This window comes from Electrona antarctica (genome assembly GCF_951216825.1).
Source record: "Electrona antarctica genome assembly, chromosome: 14".
NCBI classification, from domain to species: domain Eukaryota; kingdom Metazoa; phylum Chordata; class Actinopteri; order Myctophiformes; family Myctophidae; genus Electrona; species Electrona antarctica.
The window spans coordinates 28,168,016-28,195,984 of record NC_136795.1 but is presented as its reverse complement, the minus strand read 5'-3'; the positions used below and the strand labels follow the sequence as shown (position 1 = coordinate 28,195,984).

The 27,969-nt window shown below is 43.4% G+C and overlaps 1 protein-coding gene across 2 annotated transcripts in view; it reads left to right on the top strand.

Annotated features, from left to right (window-relative positions):
- LOC306936369 (serine/threonine-protein kinase LMTK1-like) overlaps positions 1-10,547 on the top strand; it is a 57,271-nt gene extending 46,724 nt beyond the window's left edge. For both annotated transcript variants that reach the window (XM_079519859.1, XM_079519860.1), the window contains 6 exons: positions 213-362; positions 2,538-5,772; positions 6,298-6,495; positions 6,737-6,902; positions 7,432-7,635; positions 8,366-10,547. In XM_079519859.1, the coding sequence (XP_079375985.1) occupies positions 213-362; positions 2,538-5,772; positions 6,298-6,495; positions 6,737-6,902; positions 7,432-7,635; positions 8,366-8,394 (3,982 nt within the window). In that variant the 3' untranslated portion in view covers positions 8,395-10,547. The remainder of the gene's footprint in view (positions 1-212; positions 363-2,537; positions 5,773-6,297; positions 6,496-6,736; positions 6,903-7,431; positions 7,636-8,365) is intronic.
- Positions 10,548-27,969: the final 17,422 nt, after the last annotated feature.

The following is a 27,969-nucleotide window of genomic DNA, read 5'->3' as shown; positions in this document are numbered from 1 at the left end:
TGCCAGCATGCCAGGATTAGCACACCGAGTGCCGCAATACAAGCTTGTATTTTATAGAAACCTTTTGAGATTGGGGTCGGCGGCCAAATACAATTTTTGTGAAATTAAAAAGTTTGAGCACCACTCACAACAAAAACCTGTTAGAATTTGGAAGATATTTGTAGAATCTGGTCTCTCTCAGGTCTCAATGTGGTTAATGTGGTGTTTTCCAGGTCTTTGGGAGTGACCATGTGGGAGCTGTTTGAGCTGGGGGGCCAGCCCTACAGACACTACTCTGACAGACAGGTGCTCACGTACGCTGTGAAAGAACAGCAGCTCAAACTGCCCAAACCGCAGCTTAAGATCCCCCTGAGTGAACGCTGGTAAGACACGCACGCACGCATGCACACATGCACGCATGCACATTTTAATCATTTTATTTATGTCCACATAAGAGATACAATACAAGAACACAAATATTTACAAGGTGCTGTACAGAATGCAGTCAGAAAATCCCGGACAAATACCCACACACCCTTCAGGGCTACAAGTAACACACACACACACACACACACACACACACACACACACACACACACACACACACACACACACACACTTGGCGGCTACTGATAGTAGAAGAGATTGCACAGAATTTTGCAAGCCGTTTAGCTGCTTTTTTGGCATCCCAAGTTGTTGGAAGCCTCTTACAACCAACCTATGTTCATGACCTAGGCTGCCACACAGTACACGCACACACGCACACACACACACACACACACACACACACACACACACACACACACACACACACACACACACACACACACACACACACACACACACACACACACACACACACAGTTATTCCCATGCTTCATTATAAACAGTATGCCGATGATTAATAGACATAATCCTCTCAAAATCAATGCCTTTTATGCCAGCACATTAAATAGCCAGCCTGTCCTGCTTTCAAAATCAATATCGTTTTATGCCTGTGCATCAAACCACCGTAGTAATATTTCCTCTTCACTAGAGATAAAACATATGATCGATAATTCTAATGTTCTTTATCTTCACTTTGACATCATCCATATTTGACACTTCATTTTTTTGTTCTGTTAGTCGTTCTGTTAGTTCTGTTAGCAGACGCTCTTAATCCAGAGCGATTTGTAATAAGCAAGAACAACACAAGATAATACATCAAATGCATAGATATAGTCATCTCAGATCATTAGTAAACTAAGAACCTAGCATCCGTCTAACAGTAGAATATCCGTACATTGACACTATAAACACTGTAGAATTCTATAGATCAATAATGACCTGGCATCTGTCTACAATGTAGACTCTGTTATGTGTAGATTCTACATAACATGCTATCTAAATTACATGTACAGTACTAGAACAGTGCCCATTGGGGGGTGATCAGGTGTGATCTATCTAAATGACATACAGTACTAGAACAGTGCCCGTTGGGGGGTGATCAGGTGTGATGTTATGTGTAGAGTCTACATAACATGCTTTCTACATTACATGTACAGTACTAGAACAGTGCCCATTGGGGGGTGATCAGGTGTGATCTATCTAAATGACATACAGTACTAGAACAGTGCCCGTTGGGGGGTGATCAGGTGTGATCAATTGGCTAAGGGTGAGGTTGCGCATCATTGTGATGTCAGAACAGGCCAGCTCCATATATGGAGATCATATATGGAGTTCTTTGTCAGGCATGTCCAAATATGGAGTCTATGCGGATATCAGAACATATTGTGATGTCAGAACAGGTCAGCTCCATATATGGAGATCTATGGCCACACACACACACACACACACACACACACACACACACACACACACACACACACACACACACACACACACACACACACACACACACACACACACACACACACACACAGACTTGGTGCATTTATATATGGTAATTATGCCTACAACATACAATATTGTAAACTATGCAGGTGAATAGTTGATAGTGAATTAGTGACACAAGAAGGATTACAATAGAAATCTGAGAAGATGCAGAATGACATTTCATGATATCAAGCATCATGTAAATCTTCGTCTCAAAGAGTGATTTAATCACAACTGTTCTTGCTGACGCCGACTTACCGATATTCTCATTTACCCGAGGAAGCCTTCTGTTTTTCCTTACACATTGCACTGTCTGCGCTTCTGGCCACAATTTCCCATAGACCAAAATACACTTTAGTCACTGATCCAATATCAAGGAAATAAACAGTACTTTATATCGCCATATAGGAAGTTTAGAATGAACAGGTTAGTGCCTGTATCACATATAAATGAACAGGTTAGTGCCTGTATCACATATAAATGCAAAACAAATAATGGTTACACTCAGGGATTACACACACGTTCTACTAAGTAAGCATAGTGTACAAACCATGTGTATTTGTTTTCCCCGTTCAAGCTACAGTTCAATTTAAATAAATTCACCTGTGATCGTCAAACTTTTAGAGTAACAATATGTACTATTGTTTATTTTCCTTCCTCTGTGCGCTCTCACCTCTGCCCAGGTACGAGGTGATGCAGTTCTGCTGGCTGCAGCCGGAGCTGAGACCCTGCACCGAAGAGGTGCACCTGCTGGTCACCTACCTGTGTGCCAAAGGCTCCAGTGAGGCAGAGGAGGACTTTGAACAGCGCTGGAACGCCCTGAGACCCAACCTGCTTGGCAGCGCCTCTCACACCGCTGCGTCCACGGCCCCGCCCCTGACCCCCAGCCCTGGCCTCGCCCCCGCCCCCACCCCAGGCACAACCCAGACACAGGCGGCGGCGGAGCTGGCCTCCTCCGCCTCCTCGTCCTTCCCCCTCCTGGAACACTTCTCCGACAGCTTCCAGTCCGACACCGGGGACGACATGCTGACCGTCACGGAGAGCATCCATGGCCTCAACTTTGAGTACAAGTGGGAGCAGGCCAGAGCTGAGCAGCCGTACTTCTCCTCCTCCACCAGTGGACCACTGGGCCAGGGAAACCCCCACTACCAGGACATCTACTACCCCATCAAAGGAGGCACCACCGGGGGCTGCAAGTCGGATAGCCTGGCCTCTGCCATCTCCCCTTCCTATTATGAGCCTGATCACCCAGGCGTAGTCCCAGTGCTGAGTGCCCACAGTCCCTCAGTCAGCAGTGAATACTACATTCGCATTGAGGAGCCAGTAGAGTGTAACATCAACTTTGAAGACAGTGCGATCGACTACAGCCCCGGACTGGAGGCCAGTAACAGCAGGCTGTCCTCTTCCAGTCGGACTAGTTTGTCTGCGGCCCAGTCCAATGCTTACTGGTCAGCGACCAATAATGGCAAACACACTGCCTATGACTCAGATGCAAGCCCCACTGTCTCCCTAACAATGGAGCCGTTGCTTGGACAATCCAGCATCAGCCCCGTACAGCTACGCCATTCCCATACCGGCCTCTCTCCCAGCCACAAAGATAGCATTTACTGTGAGCAGCTGCACGCCAACATGACGGGCAGCCAATCCTCTCTATCTAAAGAAGAAACACCAACAGAGTCCCAAAAGAGCCTTCTTTATCCACCAGGGAGATTGGAAAACCCACGGGGAGTTTCACAAGCAATAAGCAGCCCCAGCTTAGGATTCTGCGATCCCTACCTAGAATCGAACAAGGGAACCACAGCAAGGAGCACAGTTAGCGAAGCCTACTATGACATGATGGGTCCTTTCAAGAAGCCTCTACCTGTTGCTAACCATATTAGCATTGATGTAGAGACGGGGGGTGGCCTGGTGGTAGGCCGGGGGAGGGTTGGGAACTCCGAGGATGATGTGGACCTCTTCTCTGAGGGCGAAGCCACCAACTGGACATCCAACCATTCAGCTAACAACAACAGCCTGAGCCTTGATGGCAGGCAGACTGGAAGTGGGCAGGACAGCTATCTGGACCTCAACTACATTGCACCCTCCACGAATGTGATAGATTTGAGGCCTATGACCAAGGCCAACGCCAGCACCTTCAACAGCTCACAGTCTTTTGGCTACTTGGAGGCCACAGGCCATGACTCCAACTCCAGCTGCACCTCTGTCTGCACACCGAAAGAGTTAGGCACATACATCCAAGTTTGTCACCAAGAAAAAGAAGAAACTGTCTCTCAAGTGAACACGAACACGCCCATCTCAAGTATTGATTATCTTTCTGGCTCCAACTTGAAAGCAGTGGACAAACGAGAGGGAGACAGTAAAAAGCCATCTATACTCACCGGAGAGCGAATGCACTCTGAGCCTCAGATGATACCGGAGGTCGGCTATATCAAATCTCCATCATCTTACATGGAGGCTCGCACAGAGCAAATACGAATATTGTCGGATCAGCAGAGAGCAAATATCTGGGATGTTCCGTCAATCATGAAAGACGCAAAGGTCACTGTGGCGGTCCCCGGAGGCATGGGGGGTACGTGGCAGAGCCGTCCCGAGATCTCCGAGTCAAGCAGAGGGTTGGACAGTGGTGTGGGCGTGAGACACTCCGGCGACAGCCTCGTTGACATGGGTGACTGCAGTGATGGCGACGATGACATCACGGATATCACGTCGGGAATATTTGCCGACTTCAACCTGGACTATGCCGAGGTGGAGGACGAGGACCTCAGCCCGTTGAAGAATCCTGTGGGAACGCCCGACTCTGCAGACACCCTCGACCTGTCCTGCTCAGCCACCAGCCCCTATGAGCCAGACGCCTTCAACACCCCCATCCTGCCAAAATCACTGGACAGCGGCTATGACACGGAGAACAATGAATCTCCAGAGTTCATCTTCAGGGAGCTGGGAGATGCCCATGGTGACGAGGGGAGCCCTGGGCTGGGCGGGGAACCGGAACTGGTCCTGCAGGTGGATCTGAATCAAGGGTTCTCTGTTTGCAGCAAGGAGCTCCAACTGAAAGGCCTGACTAACAAGAACCCATACAGAGACTCGGCCTACTTCTCTGACTACGATGCAGAGAATGACAGGAGCCCTCGAGATGTAGGCGGCAACTTCTTTGCTGGTCCTGGTGACGGCTTGACCATAGAAGATGATCTTATCAAACCACAGGTTGACACCGAAAGACATTTGACCAATCTGAGGCGAAACAAAAGCTGTGTCATGGTGGACTTTGAACGGGGTGGTCCCAGCTCACCACCGGCCTCCCACATACCTGGGCTGTCCATGCTGTTGCCATTCCCACCGGAGATGGGGGGCTGCCTGACCAAGGAGGCCGCCCCTGCAGAGGAGGACCTGGGCTTGGAAACTGAGCAGTCTGTAGAAGACCCCTCAGAGTGTAGCTCCTCCTCCATCGTCTCTGAGCCCTCCTCCTTGGTCCAGGAGGGGTCGTCCAATCACAACCAACCGAACAGAGGCTCCGAGGACTATTCCCCCATTCAGTCTCTGACCTCGGAATCGACCATAACCGACTCCGGAGAGGAGGAGGGCGGCGCCAAAGACAACAAGAACGGGGAGGAGTTGACGGAAGAGGAGGAGGAGGAGACGCTGCGGTTCAGTCCCACGATGACGGAGGATGCGGCGGGCGACCGAAGCGAGGGCGTGAGAATAGATGCGGACGACTTCGAGGACATCGACGCAGAGGAGGATTGCGACTCGCAGGACAGCCTGTGCGAGGAATCCAACGGTGGTCCGCCTGGCGACCTCTCCTCATCCTCCTCCTTCCTGGAGCTGTGCGGCGAAGACGTGCGCGCCCCGCTGGAGGAGGCCGAGGACGACTCGGACGACAGCGAGTCGGACGAGGAGCTGCGCACCTACAACGTCCAGGTACTAGCGTTGATTTCGTCGACGGCTAGAAACCATGACGAAAAATGTTCGTAGACTAGCTTTTTTTCACTGAGGAAAACTAAATTAAAGCTAAATAAAAACGAAGCTATGATGACTAAAGCTAAGACTAATACATTAACAATTTCGTAAAATAAATTAAAACTAGACTGAAATGTTAAGGAGGGTACTAGTAGAGAAGAGATCCAGTAGAACTAAAAGACGATTTTATGCTTGGTTGCATGCTGAAAATAGCTTATCTATAAGATCATAACGTGTCTTGCTGCGACGTGTTGTGACCTTGTACATCGGCTATTTTCAGCATTCAACCAAGTGTAAAATCAGCCATTATGACCTGCCAAAATATATTTTAGACGTTGACTAAATCAACTGTAGATTTTGTCAATTAGATTAGTCTAACACTAAAACATTTTAGATGACTAAAATATGACTACAACTAAATAAGTTGTCTGTCTTTCATTCCAAAGACTATGACTAAAACTAAAAATCTAAATTTGCTGTCAACAGGAGGAGGAGAGTGAGGAGAGCGAGGAGGAGTCGTCACCCACGGTGCCGGTGGTGGTGAGCGACTGCAGCCGGGCGCGCCACCTCCGCAGCCTCCTGAAGATGCCCACGCTGCTCACGCAGTCCTTCTGCGACGAGTTGGAACGCAAGAAGAAGGCGGTGTCCTTCTTTGACGATGTCACCGTGTTCCTTTTTGACCAGGTAAATTTATAATATAATATAAATCGAAATCACCTAAGCATATATAGCTTGTTGCTTTGCGGAAATGCCAGCTTCCTTACTAGCATTCAGAGATTGTGGAATAGTTGTCTGGCTACACAAGACTACCTTTCCTATGGAAAGAACTAATCATATAATGTATATGCACTGTATAATGTTATGCAAATCAAATAAATCAAACGCAAAAAAAAAGAAGGATGTTTTATTTCACTCTGACTTTCAGGAGAGCCCCACAGGAGTGCTGTCTGACTACATCCTGTCTGGAGGAGCAGCAGAGCCTACCGAGCAGGACGCCCCAGAGGACATGCAGCCACAACCAAACCCTGACGTTGACACTCGACCCCAAGCCACGTTCTCCGATGACATAGATGGGAACAACTCAGAAGAAGGTGCTATTATCAACGGTGTTCGAAACTCTACTGTATGAAAATAGACCATTTATAAACTTTTTTTTGTGATATTTTTGTGGTTTCCTGCCTTTCTTAATTATATTATTAATTATATATATATATATATATATATATATATATATGACGTGTTGTCAGCTTGTATATCTATTTTTGGCAAAGAGATTTGGTGTAGAGCCTGGGAGAAAAGAGCAGACCAATTACAAGTATTACAAGAGTGTTTAATAAGAAAGCACAAATTAACATGATTTAAACGTATTAATAAAAAACCTTAATGCGTAAATAATCACACACACAAAAACATTAATTTACAAAACACTGATGATAATAATAATACTCTTTATTGACCCCGAAGGGATATTTGTCTTAACGGTCTTCGTGAGACATGGCCAAATCATTTCTGGGGGTCCCCAGCCAAAAACGTTGAGAATCCCTGTTCTAGAGAACTGTGACAGGAAACAGGGAGAAAACAATGGGGAGTGACTGAGTGACTGTGTGCTTCTGTATCCAGGTGGAGGTTATGAGTGGGAGGATGACCTTCCGTTGATGTCCAACCCATCCAACCCTGCTACGATCCCAGAGCCCTCACCTCCCCCCACATGTCCCTCCAGGAGTCCTGAGACTTGCAAAACGGTGGCCGTGCCATTCAGTCGCTTCAGTGTCTCTCGATTCTCCATCACACAAGTTCCCGACCCCAACATGGGCTCAGGAGCAAGTATGTATCTTCTACAAAGACTTATCCTCCCTTTTAAAAAACAGCATTGAAGGCAGAAAAGCAGATCGTTATAGACTAGAGTGGAAAATCTTCAAAGCAGCAAGGCTTCAATAAACACAGTCCAATGTCTTGGACTGTGTTAAGATGAAACTCAAACAATAGAGATACAAAGACACAGATTTTCTGGTTTTTAGCTCATGAATGGATCTGATTCTTTTCTGTAGCAAATGAAGGCAGACTTACGGCCGGGCTCCACCGGACGCGTCAGCGTCGCGTCTCCGTCACCGTCAGGGAATGTTCCCTTTTTAATCAATGAAGGGTGGCTCCACTGCCCGCGTTGACGGAGACGCGACGCGTGCATTAAAATTGAACCGGTGCGTTTTTTGACGCGACGCAGACGCAACGCAACGCGTCCGGTGGAGCCCTGGCGTTAGACAGACATTGGCATCAAATGGCCCTCGAGTGGTTCCCCGTCTTAAACATCTCGATCAGTTCATCAGCTTAAATACCACATTCGTACACATGGTATTCCAAAATGACAAGTTGACATTTAGATTAGAAGCAGAGATCTCTCCTATAACCATCTAGTCTCCACACTGTCTGACTGTCCAGCAAAATATTATCTGCTAGGGGTTAAGAGTAGACTGGCTACTTTTGCACATAGCAATTATTCGTGTCATAGAGTTATCATTGTAATAACTATCACGTTCTTTCTCCTGTTGTTCCACAGGCAACAGTGAAGATGGAGAGAGGGAGTGAGAGAGAGAGTGCCATTGCTCTGACTGGATGAGAATGAGCTTAGGTCCTCTCAAGCAGAACCGCAGCTCTCCACAGTCATATATCTAGATGTTTTACAGAGTTTTATTTTTATCAACCTTGGGGGTCATCCGACCCCGGTGACCCTTTATGAGACAGTGCCTCATATCATAGTGAAACACACTCGACGATTTGTGCACTTTGCTCTTATTTTAATTTCTTATATAGGGAAAGCACGATAGCTGCAGGGATGACAGAGTCGAATGAAGACGACCGCAAAGTGAAGGTGAAACGAAATCATGTTGTGATGAATTAAAAGATACCAATATATTAAAGTTCTAACATACAATACAGAACAACTGTAACTTATTTGCACAATTCAGCATTAGTGTCCATTAGCAACTTTACAGCTCATAGTTTAGTGAAACAAAACGAGAAAAAAAAGAGTCAAGTGGTTTTCATTGCTGCTCTTCTCATTGGCTGCCTTGGTCCATTTGCTTTCTCATTGATCAGATCCTCTTATAAAGACTGTTACAACTCTTGTTGTCAGAGCCAATGAACAAAGGGTGATGATAGTTAAGCCTGGTTTATACATAGTTGCGCGCTGGTGTCGCATGTCGAAAATAGCCAATCTACAAGCTCACAACGTGTCGCACGTGAACTTGTGGATTTGCTATTTGCGCACGTGCCACCGGCTCGCAACGAAGTATAGTGGGGATTTTAGTACAGTACATAGGATGCTGCTGTGGATATCCAAAGACAGTACCCACACCCCATTCATAAATAGCAGTGGGTGGTGTTGTGTTGGCAAGTGGGAGGGGGGGTTAAAATGTACAGTTTCCCTGAACCTGTTTTTACACCCTGCCAAAGCCTACATGTTTAGGGGAGGCCTCACATGTAACGACACAGCAAAATCCAGCGTTAATTTAAAATAAATAAATAATTATAAATAAAACTGGCTCTCTGGATTTTGCTGCGTATATGCAGAAATTTCAGAGAGAACATTCAGGGTTCCATATGTTCTGTTATGATGATTAGACACATGCATCCTTTAGCTACAACTCACTGTTTGGTCAGTGACGACTTATTATGTTTGTATGCGTCTCTCTACACTACAGTATAAAGCACTTTGTGTGGTTTAAACCCCCAGACTATATTATGTTATATTGATGGCTCTGTTGCTGTGCATTTTCCCATCCTGGAATGAAACGAGTGGACACTCATGACGATCCCTATTTATGTTTGCCGTGTCAAGCTACAGCACAGGTTACACTTTGTTTGGTAGCATAAAACTAGCTTTGCTCAGTCATGTTACATTTGATCTGCAAGAGGATGACTGTAACGGGACAGAGAGATGTTGAGTATCGGTGACATCAGGAGAGAAAGCTCCTCTCTCCCCGCTAAGCTGTGAAATTGCCTTTGAACACGATTCAGCAGTGACATGGCAATATATATCAGCCATAAATGGTGAACGTCACGTACATCTTTATGTATCCTTTAAGTCTACTTACAGTAGCTTCATGGTCCAATTACATGATGTATTCTATTACACGTATGCTGAATGCCTATGTTGGAGGTGTACAAAATCAAAACGAAAAGAGGTACTGAGGACTTCTCTCTCATATACTGTATGAATGTTATCTACATGTAGTAGTTAGACTTGAATTTTACTACTGCTGTATTGACGGCTCCCTCCCCTTCTCTGTTCTTCTGTAGCTCAAAGTGCCAATTCTGTTTCTTCTTAAGGTTAACATATATACTTTGTCCAAGGGCCGTGTCCTGTGAAAAAGACGACACTTTCAACAATACTTTTTTTCAGTTGTAAACGCGTCACTTTTGTCACGCGATGCGGTCATTTGACGAAGTATAAAGTATCCTTTTAGCTTGCCTTTCAAGTTGTTCAAGAAGAGAACACATCACTTGTATTTTTGTATGACAATATATAGTAAAAACACAATCTACTAACAATAGAGGATGTTCCAAAGAGATAGGATAGCCTATTGCGAAGCCTCCATTGGTTAACATGGAAGACACTTGTTGAGAAGGTGAGGAGGGTTGCTCCGTGCACCAGTAGTAACATCATTGCTGTGTTTCCATTTTCCCCTCACAGTCATGGCTGTTGTAGTATCCCAAACATAAATTCAAATACATTTTTCCTTCTTGTGTCTGTTGACTTATTGTGTCTGTTTGTGAGACATTACACACATTCAAAAGCCTGGTAGCCCTACAGTACATGACAAAATAATGGTATTCAGTGCCATCTGTGCTGGATGATGTGTTCACCTGTTGATAATTAAGTGGGATTGCACATGAATTTGAACTACAGTATTCTCTGTCTTTCTCTCTAATGATTGTCAGTTTTACAAACACAGGATATGATGTTATTATACCTAAAGTGCCATGGGCTCTGCATGGCAGGGGCGTCGTCCTCCCTGAGCCAAGCTTGCGCTTGACTGCATACCTGAATGGGACTGGGTGTTACAATCCGTTTATACCTTCAGAAATGTGGGCTCAGTGGTCCAGGCACCTTGGCTGGAAAACCAGTCTGGCAGTGTGCCGCGGGTTCGACTCCAGATCCCGACGGCCTTTACTGCATGTCTTCCCCCCCATCTCTCTCCCAATTTCCTGTCAGCCTACTGTCTGTCCCTCCATCAAAAAATAATAATAAAGGCGAAAGCCACAAAAAAAACACATAAAAAAGAAGGAAAAAAAAGAAATGTGGGTGGGAAACTGGGGATGATAAAGTCATCACGGGGTTGGGTGGAAGGGGAATGGTTTTAATTGGGGTCGTCAGGTGGGCGCCCTCCATCGTTGGTGTTTCATTGACCAGGCCCACGACGACACCTCAAGAGGGGTCAACAGCAACAACTGGCGTACCCATGGGCACACCAGGGAGAGGTAAGAGAAGGGAGAGGAATATATTTGATTTGACACATTACATTTGAAATACTTTGAAATATATATTTCCGTAAGAGTAGCGTTTGACCTCGCAACCTCAAGAAACATTTTATGCTGCTGATCCAGTGATATCACACTTTAGATTTCAAAATGGGTTTTCATGTCAGAAGGATTTTAAATCAAAATTACTGTTTGAAAGGAAATTTCTTTTCTTTTTTACATTATATTATATTTAGATTTTTGAAATACAGTCAAATACAAGACACAACACAACAGTACAAGACATCAAATGACAGAAAAGTAAACATAACACTACATACTATACAAGAAGAGACACATACATGCACACAAAAAACAAAACAAACAAGGGAACGAATGGGTGGGATCGATGACCAATAGTGAAAGATGCAGGTTGCACCATTAGCAACCAGATGTACAGAACTATTGTCAAGTACTGCAAGGAATGGTGAAGTATCTTTCTTACAGGGTTTTTAACATGGTAGGGACTATAGTGTCCAAAATTATTTACAACAATCAATGGCATCCACATTTTTGTCTCCACCAGGCCGAAGGCATGGGGAGAGAGTATGTTTTGCACTCCGTCCGTCCGTCCTTCTGTCTGTGAACAGCTAATCTCCGGCACCGTTATCCCGGTCGATGCCAAATTTTGCACACACACTCCCTGGATGCCAACGATGAACCTCTGCCCCAAAATTTCCAGAACGGCCTGTTATAGCGCCACCAGGAGGCCGCTTTGTGCAAAACAACTTTTTTGGAGAGTACACCTACAGATGTTGTCCAAACACCACACAAATTGGTACACAGTCTCTCTAGAGCCATTCAACGAAACGGGTCTTTCAGATTTCTCAGACTCCATCCTGATTGGCTAAGATTGGCTTCCAAAGTTTGCAGGAGTGCTCAGTTTCAAACAAAATGCTGCAAATCATGAACACATCGTGTGATTTCCGTGAAATTGTGCACGCACATTCCCACTAGGCCGAGGAAGAAATGCAACATGAACATTTTCAACTCAGCCTCATGGTGGCGCTATAACTGGCCGAAAAGTGTTTTTACCTCTAACTGCACGGATCTGTGGATACCTTTGTATGCCAACTCCCTAGAGGCCAAGGAAAAACCTTTGCCTGGAATTTTTCACATCTGCTCTTTATAGCGCCACCAGGAGGCTGACATATGTAAAACACATTTTCTAATATTACTCCTTCAGATTTTATCCAAATTTCACGCAAATCGGTACACATGCTCTTCATAGTCATGTGATCAAGACGGGTTTGTTTGATTTCTCATAATCCACCCTCATTGGCTACGATTGGCTTCTAAACTTTTCAGGAGTAGCCCGCTTTGTACCCGTTTTGTACTAATCGCCACAACTACTCAACGCAGCGTCCGATTGTGCTGAAACTGCATGCATATAGGCTTTGGAAGAAATGCCACTTGACAGTTTTCAAATCAGCCTCATGGTGGCGCTACAACAACGTCACACACACACGTTTATATTGCTAAACATTTTGCCAAACATCACACACACACTCCTATCCTCCTGGTGGAGACCTGTGCCCAGAAGGGCACTTTTTCTAGTTTGGAACTTAGCTTGTGTATTCTGTCCGTCATGACGAATTTGTTCCATCTTAGCAATGGAGAGCATCTCGTTGAACCATCTTTTGAAACATGGAGAGGTTGGAGACTTCCAGTTTATCAGTATAAATTTTTTGCCTTAACGATCTGTCTTCGGTGGGAAGGAAGGGCCCTTGTCTCATCAGAGCAACCAGATATTGTTAAACAGCAATCTGGCTGGATATCCTTCACCAGTTGTCTGGAGAACCAATTAAATATATTTACCCAGAAATTGGTTATTACTGGACACTTCCAGAACTGATGTGACAGAGAACCCTCTGCAACACCACATATATCACACATAGGGGAGACTGTTGGGTACATTGTACTGTAGCCTACAGAGAACCCTCTGCAATACCACATCTATCACACATACTGTTCTCTAGGTCGTCCTCAGACGACCTAAAATGGGTACATTTTACTAAGTTTAGATTTAGTAATGTATGAACCTGTGCAATACTTTAAATGGAAATGTATTTTTATTATTATGAACGTTAAATCTCAAAACATGTATGTTGAGATGAGAATTGAATTTACGTCAATATCTATATTTAAAGGTAGGCTATAGGGTAAAGGCTCATACATAGTCTGGATTTACGGTGGTTAGGTGACCACCAAACTACAACATGACGTCACAAGCCGCGATGAAGAGAAAACCACCGCCACCGCTCCAGCCCTTCTCTGTTTTTACTCACCACCGCTCAACGTTATTTCAGCTCCGGTGGTCAGCTCACCACCGGAGCGGTGGTCAAGCCAGTCATATAGTATAACTGGCCAGTCAAGCCAGTTATACTATATGCCACGGTATAAACCTTCCCACTAAATCCATGTACTGTACCATGTGAATGGTATGTTATGTAGGCTACCTGCCTGGGTAGCACATTGGTAATGCACTCACCTTTGATACTGGGCACTGCCAGCTCAGTGTATGAATAGCCTAGTTTGGATAATTAACTAATGTCTCATTGCTGTGTATAGCAGCTATTATGTGGGTCTTACATAAGTAGACTAATATACATATTGACTTAAATAAATGTCTATAATATCACACAAACTTTTTTCCACAAACTAAATACAAAGTCATAGCCTACTTTACCACATATTATACGCTATGTTGTCAAAATAGAACAAGTAATGCCATCGCAAACCTTAAATGAAGTCTATAATAACTATACCATATAGTTATGACTATATGGTAGTCATAACTACCATATAGAACAAACAATCTTTCCATGTACCCACTGTACTGTTACATGTGTATTAATCACAATTCAGACATCAAAATCATATGATTGCAGGGAAGGGATTGGTAAAACTAAAGCATTCAACAAAAAAGGGTGTAAAATCACATTGAAATAAAAAGGTATCCTGAACATATTTGATTGAAATGATGCATCTCCATAAAGCTTGTCAACATACTATTACTGAAGCACAAAGTGCTCTAAAATATTCTGGTAGATCTAGCTCTGACTCCAGTTCTCACTGTCGTGGACCAACACCATGCAGATAACATGGACCCAAATCACTGTGTTTTATCAATGTAGATACAACATAACCATCTATTAGGATATTTTACAGCACTGTGTGCTTCCGTAAACTGACATGATGCGCTGATTGATTGATTGATTGATTGAAGAATTTATTAACAGTTTGCAGAATTACAGTACATTTCAAGCACAAACTCAATACAAAGGCTGTTAACTGTGAGTGGACGACCCAATTAAGCATTACACTTGTTTCCAACAGGGTCCACCATGTTCAAATCATCAAAACATTTAGAGACGTACAAATAGACACTTCTATAGACAGAACAGGAATTCATCAAAAGGAGGTAAAAAGGGAAAAGAAATATATACAGTGAGGGGAAAAAAGGGGGGGGCGGGGGGGGGGGATTCAGATTTTACGGGGGCCAGTTTCGAATTGCAGCCATCCGTAGGTGCCCTTTGAGAGCGGTTTTGAAGGAGTCAAGGGATTCGCATGTCTTAATGACAGTTGGTAGGGCGTTCCACATTTTGGTGGCATAGGAGCGAAAAGAATTTAGTCCCTTGTTTGTGCCGAATCTGGGTTGTACATGGTTCGTTGCACTCCCTCTGGTGTTGTGGGTGTGGACTTCGTTAACATTAAGGAAGTATCTAGACAGGTACATGGGTATCTTGGTGGTGTATCGAATCTTGTGGACCAGACCCATTGCAAGTTGCTGTACTCTGTCGTCGACCCTAAGCCATTCCAGCCTGTCGAAGTGGGCAGGGGTGAGGTGGGTTCGGGGGGCTAGATCAAGTAGGAGCCTGACCAGTTTGCACTCCAGTTTGCACCAGTGATGCACTCCCAGAGTGAAACATTCCACATGAGAAAGAGAAAAGTATGGTTTCCACAGGGAAGCCAGGCCTGTCTGTGCATGGGAAGGGCATCAGTATTATATCGATATCATTAGACTGGATATTGTCTGTGATTTCCACTATTGTAGGCTACTATTTTTTTTAAAGTAAAGTAACTAGTTACTTTCAAAATGTAGTAACTAGTAAAGTAATTGGTTACTTTTTAAGACTAGTAACTATAACTAATACTTTTTTAAAGTAACTTGAACAACACTGCTTATAATAAGCTGATATGGCAACACGTCAGACTCAGTGACACAGCATCATCTTTCAGTTTCAGCGGTTTACTTAAACTTCATTGATGAAATGATTGTCTTTCTACAACACGAAGCAGGTAAACTGCCTTTCAAAATGGTTTACTTTTCTTGGGAACTGGTCAAATGAATGGCGTTATAGTATGAAATTGTCTTTTTAAATATTATTATCAGGCCCGGTTCTTCCTACAGGCCGACGAAGCCACCCGCTTCGAGCGCCATGGGGGGGGGGGGCGCCAAAAAAACAAACAACTCTGTCCCAACTCTGTCTGCCCAGTGTCCCCCCAGTGCCCCCCCAGTGCCTCCCCAGTACCTCCCCAGTGTCTCCCCAGTGCCAGTGTCCCGCCAGTGCCTCCACAGGGCCTCCCCAGTGTCCCCACAGTGCCTCCCCAATGGACCCCCAGTGCCTCCACCGTGTCCCCACTGTCCCCCCAGTGCCTCCACAGTGTCTCCTCAATTTTTGGGACAGAGTAAAAAAAAAAAAAAAAGAAAACTTTTTTTATTTTTTGAGGGGGGGGGGGCGGGGCGCCAGATTGCTCAGGACCGGCCCTGATTATTATTATTACATGGCTTGGTCGAATGGTTGATTTTTATCGGTCAATCTCTGAATTCTGTGTTCGTTCTTGATCAACGGTTTAGTTTCCGTAGGCTACATGGCGGGGCTTGTGGTGTGGTTGACCCACTAGCTAGCTAGCCCCCATCTTTACCAACTCGCTCCGGCCGCGAAAAGTGTTAATAACAGTTAATTTAGTATCTCCCTCCCTCTCCCTGCTGAAATCTGAAATTATCTTGTATACAGATTTATTTGATTTGATTGTACTTCGTAAAATAATGGACGGTGACGGTTACTATATTTACCCAGGGTAACTGGACTAAGCATCAGATACTTGTTTACAGCCAGACTGTGTGAACAATCCACTTAACGACATAAAACTTTATATTCACAAGCCTTTGAATCCCCCACATAATCCTGCACCTTTCTATTTTAGATTATTTATCTTTAATTGCCAGTTGTTTCCGTATTGACTTGAGTTTGAGTCTTATATTTCTGTACTGTATTTTACTGTATTGTGACATGTGAAGCACTTTGGTACAATGAGTCGTTTTAAAAAGTGCTATATAAATACATTTGATTTGATATGTTCCTTTGTTTTTATCTCCAGACATGGCTCAACGTCAACGACGTCAATGGGGTTGGGGTGTGCTGCCGCGTGTGCATGTCATTGTCAAAGATGTGGACAACTGGGAATTGTCCGCTGAAGCCACTGATACCCAGACCACGACATGGCAAGGCAGATTCTGGACCGGCCGTCCCCGCCGTAACCTCAGAATCAGTGACCTGATTACCTTTGCCAACAGATGGTGCAGACGGCCACAAGGTGGCTCATATGATGTGGTGAGGGGAGTTTAAATACATTTGAACAAAACTTGTCAGGCAAAACATGTGTATCATTGATTGTTTGATTGATTGAATACTTTATTAACAGTTTGCAAAACAGGAAAGTCTTCTTTTCCTTTCGGCTTCCTCTAGGCCTCCTGCCTAATAGTTGTCCTGTGGGCCACATTACAAAAATGGCAATGGGCCAGTTGATAAAATGACAACATTCATTATACTTGATAACTTCATTTATTTGCTTTATTTCTACATAATGCAGTGGTTTTCAACCTTTTTTCATATCAAGACACATTATTTATTCAGCATTTGAGCCACGGACCACCAAAAAACAGACCCAAAACTAAATCATATTTTGTTATCGTTGGATTAGATTTTGTCCACAATTCCATGCTGTATTGATGTTGGTACCATTAGGAGAGATAACAGGCAAAGGTTGACCACAATAACAATTATTTTACATAGAATTCTTGTAAATTAAGTAATGCAGATGTTTAACAATAATTTAACTCCTGAGAGCGTAAAATGAAACCAAATGTAACCGGAAGGGTACATTTGGTTCTATTTTACACTCAAGAGTTAAAGATCTAGAAGGGTTGATTTGGTTACCAACATTCAGCTCGGGACCACCTTGAATCCCCTCAAGGACCACTGGTGGTCCCCGGACCACTGGTTGAAAACAACTGGCATAATGTATAAAGACAAATACAATGTGCATTCTGGCTTGACCTTCCATTTATATTCTGGCATTAACATAATCAGTGACGTCTCCAGGCACAAATCAGCAGGGGGGCATACCTTTTTCCAAAGGGGGCACTTAATTTTTCAAACCCCCCATGTATAACAAATAGTCGCCTATTAACAAAGTGATGCTTGAAAAAGGCTACAAGTAGGCAGCAGCAGCAACAACAAACAAATACAAATATGTTGAGCATTATGAATGAATGAATGAATGAATGAATTTTATTTGTATAGCACCTTTCCAAACATAGTTACAAAGTGCTTTACAGACAGGTTATAAAACAGGAATCATAAAAACATCAAAACAACAAAGCATCAGAAACAATAAAATATGAAGAAAATAGCAGGTCAATAAAACAGTTAAAAACAATATTAGGAAAAACACTTGGCATATAGATGTGTTTTTAAAAGCGTTTTAAAAGAAGACACTGATTCTGCTAATCTAAGAGCCAGTGGCAGGGAGTTCCAAAGCAAAGGTGCCCGAGCCGCAAAGGCCCGGTCACCCCGAGTGACCAGACGTGTTGTAGGAGGCCCTATCCGCAGATCTGAGGCAGCGCACAGGGTTATGGGGTTTCAGCAAGTCTGTTATATACATGGGAGCTAGACCATGTAGAGCTTTAAAAGTAATCAATAAAATCTTAAAATTAATTCTGTAGCTCACAGGGAGCCAGTGAAGAGTAGCTAAAATAGGAGTGATATGCTCACGTTTTCTTGTGTTGGTGAGTTCAGAGTTCTGCACCATCTGGAGGCGAGATATATTTGTCTTGCTCATACCAGAGTATATTGAATTGCAATAATCCAGTCGTGAAGATATGAATGCGTGTATGACGGTTTCCAGGTCTGCATATGACAAATAATGTTTAATTTTAGCGATGTTTCTGATTTGATGGTAACATGACTGGACTACTTTGGTGACTTGGGTGTTGAAGGAAATGTCTGGATCAAAGAAAACACCTAGGTTGCGGGCTGAGTGTGTGATGTTTGTGGATAGGGTGCCAAGTTCAGAGTGAAATGAGTGGGTTGAGTTTGGGGGGCCAAATAAGATTATTTCTGATTTGGATTCATTTAGTTGCAGAAAATTCTGAGACATCCAACTCTTTATGTCAGAGAGACATGTAAGAAGGCGTGGTACGTTTCCTGTAACACCAGGTTTAAGGGGGATATACAGCTGGGTATCGTCCGCGTAGCTATGAAATTGGATTCCATGGTTCCTAATAATGTTGCCAATTGGCAACATATAAATTGTAAAAAGTAGTGGACCAAGGATAGAACCTTGTGGAACGCCACATTTAAAAGGAGCTCGTGATGAGGAGGCTTCCCCAATCACAACTGAGAAACTTCTGTTAGGTAGGATCGGAACCACTCTAATGCGACGTCGTTTATGCCGACCAGGTTCTTCAGGCGTTCGATTAAAATGGCATGATCGACAGTGTCAAAAGCAGAGCTCAGGTCTAAAAGGAATAAAATTGAACAGTCACCGGAGTCTGCATTTAAAAGAAGGTCGTTCGTAACTTTTAAAAGTGCTGTTTCCGTGCTGTGCAAAGCCCTAAAGCCAGACTGAAATGTTTCAAAAGCAGAATTAAGATTCATAAAATTAATCAATTGAGTGGATACAGTTTTTTCTAAAATCTTTGATAAAAACGGTAGTTCAGAGATTGGTCTAAAATTGTTTAAAACTAAGGGGTCCAATGAGGTTTTTTTTTTTAGAAGAGGTTGGACCAACGCATGTTTAAAATTCGAGGGGAATATGCCAGTTGACAGAGAACAATTAATAATAGACATAATAGAAGGGGCCACAGTCATTATGTTCTCCTTCAGAAACTTGGTGGGAATTATGTCAAGAGGGCATGATGAAGAATTCATGTGAGTGATAGTTTCCATGAGTGTAATTAATGTAATTGGGTTGAATGAGGTTAGTTGGGAGGGCAGTACCGGACAAACTCCAGAAACTGTCTGTACTGCAGGCAGATGCTGTCTAATCCCTTCGATCTTGCCAACGAAGTGTTGCAGGAATGCCTCACACTGTTCTGGAGAAGCTTCTAGACGAGGTTGACTGGGTGGTGGATTTATAACTGATTGTATAGATTGAAACATAATCCTGGAGTTATGAGAGTGGGCGGAAATTAGTTTGGAGAAATAGTCAGTTCTCGCAGCCTTAACGGCTGACTGATATTTGTTCATCAGCTCTCTGAGGTTGTTGTGTGAGGATACAAGCTTATCTTTTTTCCATTTCCTTTCTGCCTTTCTACACTGTTTTTTAATGTCCTTGGTTTGTTCGTTTTCCCACAGATTTGACTTTGGTTTTACATGTTTGATTTTAAATGGGGCAATGGAATCGAGGATTTGAGTACAAGTACTGTTGAAATCATTAACTAGATAATTTGCTGAGAGCTGAGCAGTAGGTGAGGAAGGGGAGGCAACAACTGGAAAGGCCTGTTGGAAGAGGTGGTTGGCATTGGGTTTAAAGGACCGTGAGCGATAGGACATAGATGGCATGGGAGGAGGAGAAGGGAGTAAAGACTGGAAGAGGATGGCTTTATGATCTGAGGGGGGGAAATCTACAACATTAATGTTGTACAGAGGGAGACCATGGGAGAGAACTAAATCAAGGGTATGACCTTTTTTATGTGTAGACCCAGTAATATGCTGTACTAAATTAAAAGATTCATAGAGTGTAATAAAATCAGTGACAAAAGCTGTTGACGGACAACAAACATGTATATTAAAATCACCTAGGATACAGATACGGTCATATTGAGTCACAATAGCGGATAGGAGCTCAGCAAATTCATCTAAGAAACCAGTGAGTTTTGGGGGTCTATAAATTAAAACAAATAAAATGGGTGATTTGCCTTTGAGTAGAATACTAAAAACCTCAAGAGGAAAATGTGCCAAAGTTGACAATAGCCCCTTTAAAATTGTCCCTATAAATTATAGCTAGGCCTCCAGCACGGCCAGAGAGTCTGGGATGGTTAAAGCTCATGAAGTTGGGGGGACAAGTGTCATTTAGAGTTGCCAAATCGCCTGGACACAGCCAAGACTCAGTTATAAAAAATATATCTAAATTATTTGCTTGAATAAAATCTCTACAAATAAAAGACTTCAACACCAGGGATCTGACATTTAACAGGCCTATTGAAACTGGTGTTGTGGCCTGTGAAAGGGGGGGGTAGCTTGAATACTGAGAATATGTGGAGTGATAAAGTTGTTACTGTTAACTGATGGGGTGCGTGCAGATAATGCATTTGTCATCCCTGTCTCTAAAATAGCTGTATTGGTTCCGTTTGTAATCCGGACAGGTATATGCTGCGGAGCCACAGTAATATGGACAGACGTTACTAGTGTTGAGCACAGTGTCATGTCACCGTTAGGCCACAGGGGGGCAGGCATGGCCCACAAATGGGAAGTGGATCCAGTCGAATGACCGGAAATCATGTTTCCGTCTCACCAGTTTGGGCTCCGTCTTTTTGGCAAATCTAGAACTTCCTGCCAGAGAGCTAGCAAATTTAAGACATCCGGTTGCTTTCAGAATAAAAGCGTGGTTAATTAAATAATTATTACATTACATTATTAGTATTGTTATTACATTACAGTTATTGTGAAGACACATTATGTTTCTGTGTAAAAATAAGTAATTAAAAAACGTAAAAAAGTTATCTAAATGGATAAATGCCCAAGTCCATGCACTGGAGTGCCCAAGTCCATTCACTGGAGTGCATGGACTTAATAAAGTGGATGCTGGACAAAATCCCTGCTATGTTTCGACTAGTGTGACATATGCACGCGTCCGGGGAGACCTCCTCTACAACACCACACTGTCCGCTAAGCAGCAGAGGTGTAAAACAAAAATTGGCACCAGGTCACAGGTCAAAAAACATAAAAAAACTTCCCATTTCCAGACTACAGTGGACTAAAGTGGACGCTGGACAGAAATCCCTGCTATGTTTCGACTAGTGTGACATACGCACGCGTCCGGGGAGACCTCCTCTACAACACCACACTGTCCGCTAAGCAGCAGAGGTGTAAAACAAAAATTGGCACCAGGTCACAGGTCAAAAAACATAAAAAAACTTCCCATTTCCAGACTACAGTGGACTAAAGTGGACGCTGGACAGAAATCCCTGCTATGTTTCGACTAGTGTGACATACGCACGCGTCCGGGGAGACCTCCTCTACAACACCACACTGTCCGCTAAGCAGCAGAGGTGTAAAACAAAAATTGGCACCAGGTCACAGGTCAAAAAACATAAAAAAACTTCCCATTTCCAGACTACAGTGGACTAAAGTGGACGCTGGACAGAAATCCCTGCTATGTTTCGACTAGTGTGACATATGCACGCGTCCGGGGAGACCTCCTCTACAACACCACACTGTCCGCTAAGCAGCAGAGGTGTAAAACAAAAATTGGCACCAGGTCACAGGTCAAAAAACATAAAAAAACTTCCCATTTCCAGACTACAGTGGACTAAAGTGGACGCTGGACAGAAATCCCTGCTATGTTTCGACTAGTGTGACATACGCACGCGTCCGGGGAGACCTCCTCTACAACACCACACTGTCCGCTAAGCAGCAGAGGTGTAAAACAAAAATTGGCACCAGGTCACAGGTCAAAAAACATAAAAAAACTTCCCATTTCCAGACTACAGTGGACTAAAGTGGACGCTGGACAGAAATCCCTGCTATGTTTCGACTAGTGTGACATACGCACGCGTCCGGGGAGACCTCCTCTACAACACCACACTGTCCGCTAAGCAGCAGAGGTGTAAAACAAAAATTGGCACCAGGTCACAGGTCAAAAAACATAAAAAAACTTCCCATTTCCAGACTACAGTGGACTAAAGTGGACGCTGGACAGAAATCCCTGCTATGTTTCGACTAGTGTGACATATGCACGCGTCCGGGGAGACCTCCTCTACAACACCACACTGTCCGCTAAGCAGCAGAGGTGTAAAACAAAAATTGGCACCAGGTCACAGGTCAAAAAACATAAAAAAACTTCCCATTTCCAGACTACAGTGGACTAAAGTGGACGCTGGACAGAAATCCCTGCTATGTTTCGACTAGTGTGACATACGCACGCGTCCGGGGAGACCTCCTCTACAACACCACACTGTCCGCTAAGCAGCAGAGGTGTAAAACAAAAATTGGCACCAGGTCACAGGTCAAAAAACATAAAAAACTTCCCATTTCCAGACTACAGTGGACTAAAGTGGACGCTGGACAGAAATCCCTGCTATGTTTCGACTAGTGTGACATACGCACGCGTCCGGGGAGACCTCCTCTACAACACCACACTGTCCGCTAAGCAGCAGAGGTGTAAAACAAAAATTGGCACCAGGTCACAGGTCAAAAAACATAAAAAAACTTCCCATTTCCAGACTACAGTGGACTAAAGTGGACGCTGGACAGAAATCCCTGCTATGTTTCGACTAGTGTGACATATGCACGCGTCCGGGGAGACCTCCTCTACAACACCACACTGTCCGCTAAGCAGCAGAGGTGTAAAACAAAAATTGGCACCAGGTCACAGGTCAAAAAACATAAAAAAACTTCCCATTTCCAGACTACAGTGGACTAAAGTGGACGCTGGACAGAAATCCCTGCTATGTTTCGACTAGTGTGACATACGCACGCGTCCGGGGAGACCTCCTCTACAACACCACACTGTCCGCTAAGCAGCAGAGGTGTAAAACAAAAATTGGCACCAGGTCACAGGTCAAAAAACATAAAAAAACTTCCCATTTCCAGACTACAGTGGACTAAAGTGGACGCTGGACAGAAATCCCTGCTATGTTTCGACTAGTGTGACATACGCACGCGTCCGGGGAGACCTCCTCTACAACACCACACTGTCCGCTAAGCAGCAGAGGTGTAAAACAAAAATTGGCACCAGGTCACAGGTCAAAAAACATAAAAAAACTTCCCATTTCCAGACTACAGTGGACTAAAGTGGACGCTGGACAGAAATCCCTGCTATGTTTCGACTAGTGTGACATACGCACGCGTCCGGGGAGACCTCCTCCTGTCACCTCATTACCTGGGCACCGCCCAGCCAGTGGTGGACAGCCAGAAGAAAGATGGTTGGGTTGGGGGGTTGGGATGGTTGAGTAATGGCTGTACTCAAGTGTGCATGCATGCCGTTAACAACTTGTCAAACCCTAAAAGCCCTAATTTAGAGCTATCAATGTTTCACTATGACTGTTAATGGTCGATCTACATAGTACTTCACAGTAGTTAAGTACTACCATTACCATTCATGCAGACATTAGTGTTCCAACACCAGTAATTACAATGTCTGTTGTTACATTTTTGTTTTACACCTCTGCTGCTTAGCGGACAGTGTGGTGTTGTAGAGGAGGTCTCCCCGGACGCGTGCGTATGTCACACTAGTCGAAACATAGCAGGGATTTCTGTCCAGCGTCCACTTTATAAAGTCCATGCTCTCCAGTGAATAGCATTTATCCATTTAGATAACTTTTTAATTACTTATCTTTACACAGAAACATTACTTATTACTTATTTTTACACAGAAACATAATGTGTGTCCTATAGCATCGTTTAAATGCTTAATTTATAGTTTTAATGTGCAAATTAAACTTTTTTTCAATACTCTAGAGGGTACTCTTATTTTGAAGAGATCGTCCACCGGAAGTCTTATATTTGCTCACTAGATTTGCCAAAAAGACAGTGCTACCAGTTTGTGTGTGGGACCCAAAGTCAGGCATGGATGTCTAGGGCATCTAGGGTGCGCTGTAGATGGAAAGATAGTGAGTGATTTCCAAGTGTGCTTGGATGCAAGCCATCGCGGCTGTAAAATGCATGGCGAGACCAAAATAAGTGAAAATTGTGGATGTATGTTATGTTGCACGATGAGCAGACAGCCTGAAGCCAGTAGTGCAAGTCCAGCAGCCTACTGAAACGGCTCTCCCCAGCGCGCAGCGGTGGAATTGGACCTGATATAAAGATTTGTTTACCACAGCTGAGGAGGTCGAGAATGGATTTAAAGTTTTTACGCGTCTCGACGGACGGTCTGTCATTAACGCCGACATGAAGGACAATCTTGGTGATGGACGGTGGAATGGATGCCAAAATGGTGGGGAGTTGATTGACGAAAAATTGTGTATTAGCACCGGGATAACAGTAAATTAATCCAAATCCTCGTCCTTTCTTATCTGGCGGAGGAGCGAAATACATAACTCCAATTCTTGGATTTTCTGCCCCCGACGGAGACAACTTTCACAGTCGGGAGAATAGGTGAGTGATGGCATGATAGCCACCGACATGTTGACAGATAGGTAGGCACCGCAGTTTGTGGTCTTCTGCATGCATATATTACCTTGTATTTCTATTAACTATTCAATTAATTTGAACATGTATATATTTACAATAATCATGGCGAACTTATAGATTTAACATTTGTAAAACATAAAAATATTGGTAGGGTAGCGTACTACTGGCCAATCTGGACTGGAGGGGCACAAAATCCAATCTGGGGGGGCAATGCCCCCCTGTAGAGATGGCACTGAACACAATTTGTAATCAAAGTAATCTAATTTGCTACATTTACTCTCTTTTGAATAATTAGTCCTAAAGCCGCGTTCACGCCACCAGTAGCTGGAAAAATAAAGCAAGCTAAAATGATTTTGAAGCTGATTCTAGCTTCATTGGTATGAACTCTGCATAATATATAATATAAGTCTATATTATTAATGAAATTCATCTATCCTTTCCGCAGGCAATCTACCATCGGCTCACCCGGGCAGATCAAGATCTGGAAAACCTTGGTCAGGATCAGCATGGGGCTCAGATCTTTGACAACCCCACAATCCTGGAGCTGGTGGAACTTGGGGTTGAAGACCATGAATACCTGGGAGGACCCATTTGTTTCATCCTGGAACGAACAGGATGAACGTATGAACTTGGCTTGATTTGTGACGTGTTGTTGCTTGCACAATGATCTGAGCTGTGCACTTACATTCTCATCGTTTCGTTTGTCAATATTGTTTTATTACAGCTTTGTGTTTTGTTTATTTTATAGTTTTGTATTTCCCTGTGCTGTGTTCTGAAGCACATACTTCTACAATACATGGCATATTGAGCTAAATATTCCTTTGTTACTCATTCTGCCCAGTGTTAGTATTGATTTGATTTACTATCGGATCAACTTACCACCGTCACCACAGAACCTCTTGGGCAACTATCGTTATGGGGATGGGATCATGGGAGATCCCAGACTCTACGAGCTCGTCTATGAGTTTCAACCCGAGGACTACGATGTCTTCCGAGGATTTACATGCCTCATCCTTGAGCGTTTTGAGCCACGTTGAATTCACTTTACACGGCCTGTCAGTGTGAATTGTTCTGATTTTCTTTCTGTTTCACTTTGAGACAAATGTTCAGTCAAATGGAAATGTATTCCAACACTTATTAAAGCATACAGAATGTTCGCCCAACACTAGAGTTTGTGTGTTTAATGAGGCCATTGATTGTTTGGGGAACAGAGCAGATTTGTGTGATGTCCACCCTGTTACATGTGTTTTAGGCTTAGCCTCGGAAACCCAGACGTGTTATAATCACAATTCAGACAAAATCAAAATCATATGATTGCAGGGAAGAACAGATTGGTAAAACTAAAGTATTCCAAAAAAGGGGTCAAATTACACCGAAATTAAAAGGTATCCTGAACATGTATGATTAAAATGACGTTAAGTGAAAATGCATTTTACAATCTAGGCATTTAGCAGACGCTCTTAATCCAGAGCGATTTACATTAAGCAAGAACAACAACAGCTAAAAACGTAACAGTGGAATATCTATGTAATGAAACTATACTATACTAGCCTGATTATCAGACTGTAGCTTTCTTGAAGCTTCAGTCTGACATTGTCTCCTGTCTGAGCGATTTCAAGGGGGAGGGGATTAGAATTCCCCTCAACCCTCTGTGTGTTGCGCTGCGTGATGACGCTGAAAACGGGACTCGGCGCTGATTGGTTGTTCGTTAGACCCACCCCCACCACCGATTCTCATTGGATAATACATTTTTGTACCGAAGAAATTATAGGTTCACAGTGCAACACCAGACCAAGAGACGCAGTCCACTCAGAGAGTGGGCGGGGTCTTTGGGCTGGATCCAGGCTAATACTATACTATACTAGTGCTGTCTACATACAATGCTATAAGTCTGTATAAAATGCTATCTAAGTGTAACCCTTTAGTTATTCATTACAGGGTATAGGACTAGTTACTAGGTTCGGGAGAGCAGTAAGCAAGAAGAATGATTTAGGTAAGGTTTAGTAATAGCCCGATGGCTTGTATTACAATAATAAAATGGAAGATGAACAACAAACAATGACAATAATCATTCAAAACAATAAACAAAAGAAAATAACTGTGCTTAGACAGTTTTATGTCACCAATAAATACCTCCTATTAACCCTATGCTCCCACAGGAAAGCAGGTAAGTACTATTTGATTCCTATTTTAGTCCTATTTATTCACTATCTAATTTAGTTTCCTTTTCAGGTTTTAAATCTAATCTAAGGTAAGTAACTAAGTTAAGTTGTTTTTAAGTAACTTATTCCTCTTTTAGGTTCACAGTAAGTATTAGTTTTTCAACCAATGAAATGTTTGTTATTTATCAAATTACCTTCTTACTTCACCTTTAAACTATTCAAAGTAAAGGCATAATCAATTTCACTTAATCACTTGAACATACAACATCAAATAATCACATTCACATTCCAATTCACATAAACATAATAATAACCATAAATCTCCTTTAAGGTATTATAGTCCAATGAACTTCCCACTGCGTGGGGCAGTGATATTGAGTAGAAATGAATGTGTGTAGCTCTCAAGAGTTCACTGAGAGTCCATCAGGGTGTAAGTATTCAGTGTATTGTGACGTTAAGTAGTGTAAAGTTCACTGTACAGTATGTCCATCCAGGTATGGTAGGTGTGTGCAATGTGTATGCAGTGGAGGTGCACTACAAATGGCTAGCACACTGAGAATCTCACTGTGCTGCAGTGAGATGAGAGGGAAATGGGGGAATGTTCAAACCAAATGTCTTATCTGATTTAAGGGGACAGCTGTGTTGAGGATCTTGATCCGGTGAATCTTGGGTAGCTCGCCAGAGTGATATGCCAATATCACTCGAATCAATCCAATCAAAGCAAAAGACCTGACCTGTTTACAAAACAGGTCATATAATCACAAATTAGGATCACACCCTTAAAAGTTTAGAAACAAAAATAAAACATGGTCTTCATCTTAGTTCAACTAACA